The sequence below is a fragment of the Priapulus caudatus genome, unplaced genomic scaffold, assembly GCF_000485595.1.
Source record: "Priapulus caudatus unplaced genomic scaffold, Priapulus_caudatus-5.0.1 Scaffold152, whole genome shotgun sequence".
Lineage (NCBI taxonomy): Eukaryota > Metazoa > Priapulida > Priapulimorpha > Priapulimorphida > Priapulidae > Priapulus > Priapulus caudatus.
This window is the reverse complement of record NW_014577213.1, coordinates 81,137-90,046: the sequence shown is the minus strand read 5'-3', so window position 1 is coordinate 90,046 and position 8,910 is coordinate 81,137. Positions and strand designations below refer to the sequence as shown.

The 8,910-nt window shown below is 47.1% G+C and overlaps 1 protein-coding gene across 3 annotated transcripts in view; it reads left to right on the top strand.

The window, feature by feature from the left end:
- The window catches only part of LOC106806294 (cAMP-dependent protein kinase catalytic subunit-like), a 71,595-nt gene that overhangs the window by 46,772 nt on the left and 15,913 nt on the right, over positions 1-8,910 (top strand). For all 3 annotated transcript variants that reach the window (XM_014808181.1, XM_014808180.1, XM_014808179.1), the window contains one exon: positions 5,017-5,112. In XM_014808181.1, the coding sequence (XP_014663667.1) occupies positions 5,017-5,112 (96 nt within the window). The remainder of the gene's footprint in view (positions 1-5,016; positions 5,113-8,910) is intronic.

Below are 8,910 nucleotides of genomic sequence, written 5' to 3'. Positions count from 1 at the left end.
ACTCTGCGCACACGCGCGCATGCACGCACACGCAGTGCAACGGCGCACGCACACACGCACACGCACACACACGCACGCACACACTCGACCATTCCCGTGCTCTCGCCCTTCTTTTCAGCGCGAATTTTTTTCCCCTACACGTTATATCCATTGGAGCTCCTCTGATTGGCTGTTTTGATTATGACCACACCATAGAAGTGTTTGGGATAGATAGTATATAAGCCCGCCCCGCCCTTGCCGCGTGGTCCGGATTTGCTGCATGACAGCAGCTATATATCGCAATCAGCAATTCTCAACAGAAACCTTTTACCAAAACAAACATTACGGTTATTAGGCGGGCAGTTGAAAACGGGAGACGCTGGAGGACCTTAGACCTGCAGGAATGGAGGGTGCCACGAGCCTCGTGCGACCTCGCTCACAAGAGAGAGAGAGAGAGCGCGGCGGGAGCAGAGAGAAGGGAAAGAGAGAAAGAGGGGTCCCTCTCTCGTCCTCTGCTCTTTTTCCCCTTCCTCTCTCTTCCCGCCGCTTCTTTTCTCTCTCTCTTCTCGCTCTCTATCCTCTCTTCTCTCGCTCTCTCTTTTCCCCTTCTCTCTCTGCGCCGCGCGCTTCTGGTTCTCTCTCTCTCGCTCTCTATCTCTCGCTCTCTCTCTCTCTCTCTCTCTCTCTCTCTCTCTCTCTCTCTCTCTCTTGTTCTCTCTCTCTATCTCTATCTCTTATCTCTCTCTCTCTCTCTCTTCTCTTTCTCTCGTCTCTCTCTCGTCTCTCTCTCTCTCTCTCATCTCTTTCACTCTGCACTCTCTCTCTCTCTTTCTCTCTCTCTTCTCCCTCTCTCTCTTTTTCCTCTCTGCTTCTCTCTCTCTCTCTCGTCTTCCCTCTCCCCCTCTCTCTCTCTCTGTGCTGGGGGCTTGTTTTCGCACGGCAGCAGTCTTGAGTCTCCATCATCGAGAAGTAGGAGTAGGAAGAGAAGGCAGTGGAGAAGGAGGGGGGAGGAAGTGGAGGCGATGATGACGTAGCAAGCAAGGAGAAGACAGTGGTTGGCGTGAAAGTTAGACAGTTGGAGGAGGAAGTGGGAGAAGGGGGAGGAAAAAAAAAAAAAAAGTGGAGGTGATGATTGAGTAGGAAGAAGAGAAGAAGACAGTGGTGGAACATGAGACAGTGGAGAGGAGTGTCGAGGTGATGATGACGTTTGAGCGAAGAAGAGAGGAGACAGTGAGTGTAGTGTGAAAACATGGAGAACAGTGGAAGGAGGGACTGTGGAGAGGGGGGAAGGAAGTGGAGAAGGGGGGAGGAAGTGGGAGGGTGATGATGACGGTAGGAAGAAGAGAGGATAGACAGTGGTGCGTGATAACATGGGGACAGGTGGAGGAGGATGTGGAGAAGGGGGGAAAGAGAAAGTGGAGGGTGATGATGACTCCGTAGGAAGAGAGGAGGAAGACAGGTGGTGGGTGAACCACTCGGAGACAGTGTGAGTGAGGATGTGGAGAAGGGGGGAGTGAAGTGGAGGTGATTGATGACGCTGAGGAGAAGAGAGAAAGACAGTGGTTGGTGAGATGTAGACATTTGAAAGGAGGAGTGGGATGAAGGGGGGAGGAAGTGGCAGTGATGATGAGCGTAGAACGAAGAGAAGAAGACAGTGGTGGCAGTGTGAACATGGACGACAGTGGAGGAGGATGTTGAGAGGAAGGGGGAGGAAGTGGAGGTGATGATGACGTAGGAAGAAAGAGGGAAGACAGTGGTTCCTGAACATGTGAGACAGTGGAGGAGGAAGCCTGGAGACAGGGCGGCGAGGACAAGGTGGAGGGTGATGATGACGTGAGGAAGAAGAGAGGAAGACGAGGGGTGGGTGAAACATGGCAGGACAGTGGAGGAGGAAGTGGAGAAGGGGGGAGGAAGTGGAGGCGATGATGACGTAGGAAGAAGAGAAGAAGACAGTGGTGGTGAACATGGAGACAGTGGAGGAGGAAGTGGAGAAGGAGGGAGGAAGTGGAGGCGATGATGACGTAGGAAGAAGAGAGGAGATCAGTGGTGTGGTTGAAGATGGAGCAGTGGAGGCAGGAAGTGGAGGTGATGATGACGTAGGAAGAGAGAAGAAGACAGTGGGGGTGAGCATGGAGGACAGTGGAGGAGGAAGTGGTGGTGAAGTGGGTGTAGTGGAAGAGGAAGAGGAGGAGAAAGAGGAGACGACGACGGGAATAGCTGTGCTACTACGGCCTACTTGCTGCTGCTGCTGCTGCTACTGCTGCTGCTATGCTCTGTTACTTGCTGCTGCTGCTGCTGCTACTGTTGCTGCTACTGCTGCTGCTTGGCTGGCTCTGCTGCTGCTACTGCTTGCTGCTGCTGCTCTGCGTCCTCCTCCTGCCTGCTGCTGCTCTCCTCTGCTGCTGCTTGCTGCATGCTGCTGCTTTACTGCTACTGCTACTGTACTGCTACTGCCGTACTGCTGCGTCCTACTGCGGCTACTGCTACTGCTGTGCTGCGGCTACTGCCTGCAGCTGCACAGGGGTCGCTGCAGCTGAAGCTGAGGGATGCGTAGCGTGGTGTCGGCAGTGCGCGCCCGCGCCTGCCTGGTAAGTGGCAGACAAGCTTACGAGCTCGTAAGCGATCATGGCCGTTACGGCGCCGTCTCACTCGCACCACCGCCGTGCGCACGCACGCACGCTACGCTCGACAGTCCATTTACACAGCAGAGATCACATGTGGAAAGAACCAAACTCGGCCGCTTAGACAACATGCGCTCGGCCCTGCGCGACGCGAACAATTCTGCCTGGGAAACCGTTCTTCCTGCCATCACGTGCTCCTGCATGGCAACTGTGCCCCCTTGGTGATCTCCAGTGGTGTTCATGGTCGCCAACCCCCCACCCCACCACCACCACCACCACCACCTCACCCACCGGCTCCACGTCCATAAATTCATACCAGCGAGTGAGGATAAAATGCAAAAGCAGTCATTTAGGAGTGTTTTGAAACCTGCTGTTGTTACTCTCTGAAGGCTTCAGTCATTGGTTCCCACACCTGCGCTTACCTGAGAGGCCAAAAGATCCTTCCACAAGTTACTGCAAATATCTAGCTGCGGAAATTAACCGTGAGTTACCCTTTATCAAGTAACCGCCCTCTCTGCGGTTGTGGTGTGATTTTTCTCTGCCCCGTTTGACTTATATGATTTGCGTTGTATATTGGTGAGTTAGCTAGGTGAGCACTGGCGCGACGGACGGTATGGAGACGACTTCGGAAAATGCGGCCGCGGAATGGTGGTGCCATTTATGGTGCAAACGACATCGCCATCATGCGGCACGAAGCGTATGATGGCTGGTAGGAGATACCCCCACCCATCCCTCACTCCGCTGCATCTCCTTTACAATTATAAGAGAGGCCTAGTCATCTAATCGCCAAGAATAACAAACAGTCCAGTTGGAAAGAATTGTGAAATGTGTAGCAGCAGATCGTTCGAGAATTAAATGCTCCTCAACCATTCGACGTTCTGAAACGTTTCATGCAGGCAAAGTGGGCGATATATAATTTATATAGACGTTAAAAATTTACGGCGCACGTGTCGAGTTTTCACGGTGACTGCGCATGCAATTAAGTAACGGGAGATTGCTTTACGTGAATCGTGTAACACTGCACACTATATTACCGGGATAACAGTTTCAGCGCTCAAGTTGTTAATTGTCAGTTAAAACATCATGCACTTCACAAATGCCCGACAGTGTCAGCGCACTCCCTCCGAACAGACATAAAGCCGGTGGGAGTATATTTCTAAACGCTTTAAGCTTCACCTTGACATCGTTCAAAGCTGAGCTCATTTGCATGGGTCGGTCGTCGTACGTACGTTACCGTCCGTAACATTGGCTACGGTCACGATAACTTCAGGAACCTTTAACCCACTATGTTTTTGAAATTGGGCATAGGTTGTTTACTGCCGTATGCTCCCATATAAACGTCCGTTATTTTGGATGGAGCACGGCCAGTCGACGTTACTTTCGAGCCACGGGCAAATTTTTTGCCAAAAATGCGGATTGCCATTAGTCAGTTTCAAGTTCAACGGATTTTGCTGCATTTTTGGTATGCTGAATGAATAAAAGGGTCGTTAGGTTTGATATTTGTAAACATTTTTTTATGCAAATTTAGGTAGGGTTGCAAATTTATATGAGCATAGTATTATATAGAACACGGGCCAGATAAACATACAATCTGTGGTGTCACATTCGTGCTGGGTTCGTTTTACAAGCATTTCATTGACAATATCTTTAATGCAAATTCTGGCTATGAACATATCTTATGATTTTATACTATTTATTATTATATTATTATTATTATGATATAATGATTTATGCCTAAGAAGACATCACAAGCGGGTGTATAGCGCCATCTACCCGTCACAAATTGTGATTCATTTTTTGTTTATTAAATTTTTATAATTTATATATATATTATTTATTATTTTCACATAAAACAATTACCACATAATTATCAAGAGTATATAGGGAGTTCTCCTATATATGACTCTTCGTTTCTATAATGGTACGTCGATGGTGCGCTCAATATAAACTGACTTCTTCTCACTCACTCTTTTGTGTCCTTTTTTGTAGAACTAGCAGTGTCATTGACACTTTCATTTAAAACAGTCATCGTTATTGTCAGTTTATAGGGTAGACTGGATTAGCAGTAGTTAGGAGTTAAGTTGTTAATATATTAACCATAATCTCGATGGCTGCGAGTATCTGCCTATCTGCTCTGATTTGAGCTTACAGAGAACACGTGTTATGATAGTAGTATTAATATCCCTGCAGCCTATGTTGCTTCATGCATATATATATATATATATATATATATATATATATAATATATACATGGAGAGAAGCATAGAGAGAAAGATGCATTTATTATGTATATTTATATATATAGTACTATATATATATGAATATATGCTTTTTATTGCTGTAAGTTAACACTCACAACTTGTTGCCCATGAGTTTTCATGTTTTAATGTTTTGACGTTTCTCGCGCGCCGCACAGGTAACCGATTTCGGCTTTGCGAAGCGAGTGAAGGGCAGGACTTGGACTCTGTGTGGCACACCTGAGTACCTAGCACCGGAGATCATTCTCAGCAAGGTGAGTGCGGCCATGCATGCATGCTAGTTAATTACTAGACGCGCTGTCTTCAATCAATCCTCTAGCAATCAATCGAGTAATCAGTGGAGCAGGAATATATTCGGCGGCGAATCTCGCGATTAATCGTCACTATTACTTAATTTATTGATGCGTCGTTCGTCGTGATCGTGCGCGCTCGGAATTCTAGTCTCTGTTGTACGCGTCACGCCACAGCCTGCTACTCGCTCGCAGAAATCTGCAGAACTTTACGTGGAAGCTCGCGTGCGGACATTTAAACATTTAAAGGGACAGGATCTGACATTTAGGTGCTCTCGGGCACTCTCGGTTTGGTTCAGAACTCTGGCCAATGAGGATTCCCAGGGATTGCTTGTGCTACAGCACATGTTGCTGTACTTGGCAATGTCTTGCTGTCGCACACACAGATGGATCAACGGTTTTTGCACATGTGTTTTGTGGGTAATCATGTATGCAGTACTTGTATACACCTGCAAATGCCAGATATTGTCCCTTTAAAGCTGCTATCCATCCATAATCGTGAAATTTCATCCATTTTTTGATCCACACACATCATTTACCATCTTACATCATAATTAAGCCAATTAATAATTACACATCATCTGTGAGACTAGCGATTTTGACTCTTACCCATGAATAGAAAAAAAATGTACATGGTTAAGTTTCTGATATGGAATGTTTTCAATCGAAATTTGCATATCGCAACGTAAATGTCCGAGGGACATAATCAGCGGCCGGGGCGAGATCTCCTTTGTTAGACAAGCGATTGACGATTTTACAAGTGAAGTTTGTCAGGTCTAACACGCACGATGTTTTACTGATGATTGATGATCACTAGTCCTAGCTACCGGCACCATGCACCCATGATACTAACCACCTCATGTGCTCGACACCACGCTCCTCCACCGCGCCATGTCACAACAGTGAAAAAAATACACGGGGGCTCGGGGCGATTTAGCCTCCGAAATGGCAAAACGAGCCCCCGTAAATATGCATAGAGTTCAATGCAAACCAAATTTTAGAGTGCTATTTTCATGCACGCGAGCTTGAAAAGTAGCCCCCGAAATTAAAAAAATTAAAAATTTCTTGTGTCACAACCACCATCTTGCCGCATTAGCACCAGCAGAAGCGCTTTAGACACGGTAGGAAGGGGGACTGTACGCTGCAGTCTTATATCACCTCATTTCTGCTTCCGGATCCCTTGCGGATGCGCTCAACTAGGTAAACTAGTGCGGATCGCTCGCTCGTCTCGTGATTAGTAGCAGGTTTCATAAGTGACAGGTAGGTTGGACGTTAGCAAGCACGGCACCTCACCATCCCCCCGGCAGGGGAGCTATCTCACGTTTCTCGATTCGTTTCACCGTCATTAGGAATTAACGCTCAGCTCTACGTCGCCATCATCGCGCCGCCTCACGAAACATCGACGAACCCGTTTCATCTTCGCTGGTTTCTCGTTACGTAGATGTCGTCGTTGCATTTGCGCGCGGCAACAACATCGGTGGCGACGTCCGAACTACGACGTTACTATATAGCTTCGTCTCGTGTTGTCGTTTTATTTTACAGTACGCTGAAATTCTTCTAAACTTCCTACAAAAACCGATCAGACGCATCATGCAGGCGTTGCTGTCTACAAAACAGCAACAACCGTCGAACCGCAGTCCTACGGCTATAGTAATGTTCACCTTGTTGCATCGTGCGTCTTCCTTCAAGGAGGCGACTCCTTTGTCCCTCCCACCCCCTTCTCCAGCCGCCGCCAGTTTATTAGCATAGCTTGCAGTGAGTGTGTGCGTGCAATATATCTCACACTGCATTCGTAAAATCTGCGAAGATTGCCGAAACCAATGGGAGGGTTTTGCGGTTTGCTGTGTGTCAACGCGACGGCGTGCATTCGATTTAACTGTATACACCTTCGAGAAAATTTCCAACTCCCGCTGTTACTAATGGTTATAGATTAAACTTTTATAAAATCTTTAATAAGTGATAATCTTTCATTCTTTCGTCAACCCGGGTATACAGCTGTAGGCATCGTGATGGATTTTTGGTTTTTGTTCATGTCTGGGGGTCCATTGAGCATGACAATTAACTCATCCCTCGGTAGATGTTTGTAAGCTGCTCGGGTTCGGGATGCTTTTCTTGACCGAACTTAAATTGACTACGTCACGAATTTTCTATGGTGTATATTTGTTTTAAAAAAATGCAATTTTTTTACAATAAAAGTATGTACTATCAGGACTAAACGTATCATCAAATTCTTACCTGATAAGATTGTTTCTCAACTAGCTAAAAATCCAAAAAACCTGGACGATTTGATAAATATGATCCTGACATTAATTGCTTGCTATGGGCTATGTATGAGTCACGAGTGTATGTTCACATTGAACAATATAGTAAAGTACGAAGTATAATGCAGCAATTTAACCATAAAAGGTCAACAGAATTACTTACATTTTGTTTGGTAAAAGTGGAAATATGTTCTTTACACACTTCTTTTTCACTATTTACGGTGACGTAATCACTTTAACATTGGCTGGTTGATTGACATGCTGCTGAGTTAGTCGAGTTTGTCCCAGTTGTTGGCAGCGGCATGCGTGTTATCAGCGAATCGTGAGTGGCAGAACTCTGATCGTGGTGAGAGAGAAAGGGGCGAGTTGACGTGAAATCACATGTCTGCGCGGATCCGCATGCAGAGCTTCGAAGATATTGATGAATGCATTGGCGGATAAATTACGCAGAGCGTGGAATGCGGGTCGTGGGTCGCTGTCACGCCTAGTGTGGTTAGCGCTCGGGCCAAAACAAAATGTGTGTGTGGTTACCGTTACATGCCGAACAAAAATAGGGTAGGTAGGTAGGGAAAACATTTTATTTTCTTGAAATATTTTATTTACGAACCATGTCCAATTCATATTTTTTTGATTATTTTTTTTTGACTTTAAAGAAAAGTGACAATGAAATGTTTAGGGTCGCTGGGAATAAATAGGGTCGGTCGGGAAACCGTAACCACAACTATATTTTGTTTTGGCCTCAGACGTCTGCCATTCTCTCGCCCTGCAGCGCCACCGCCGCATGCCGGCAATAACCCGTGCACGAAGTGTGCTGCAGCGCATGCCACGCCGTCTGGTGGCGATTCCCCGCGTAACGAGAGCCAGGTGGCGTGTTTCATATACTGACGTCACACAGTGTCTTATTGCAGCCTAGTTGTGTCCGTGTTTACTGCATGAGAAGCAATAAAACTTGTCACGCGGCAAGAATTTGTTCACTAATTGTTGATCTGAAGATACGTGTTACAAAGATTGCATGTGGCTGGTCGTGGCCGTGGACGCATGGATTTTCCGCGTCCTTGAAAAAGTATTTTGCACTTTGACGTGGTGCGAACCGTGTGGACATCACTGCGCGATATTTCTATCCTCAGACGCGGCAACTAGCCGCTCTTGCTTTTCAGTAACCGCTCCAGTTAGGCAGCTTAGCAAGCTTCGAGTGCTTATATAGTTGTTATTCGCGTACGTACTCCTTGTTAACTGGCGGACTCGTTCACGCGTCCGAGTCGGGCGGCCATGGATGAATCAATGCATGGACGTGTACGCGGGGAGGGTCGTTATCAGTGACCGCGCGATGGGTCTCCATAATGTACGCGCGCGTGCGTGCGTGCGTGCGTGCGTGTTTGTGTGTGTGTGTGCGCGCGCGTTTGTGTGTGTGTGAGTGTGAGTGTGAGTGTGAGTGTGTGTGTGTGTTTGAGTGTGAGTGTGAGTGTGAGTGTGAGTGTGAGTGTGAGTGTGTGTGTGTGTT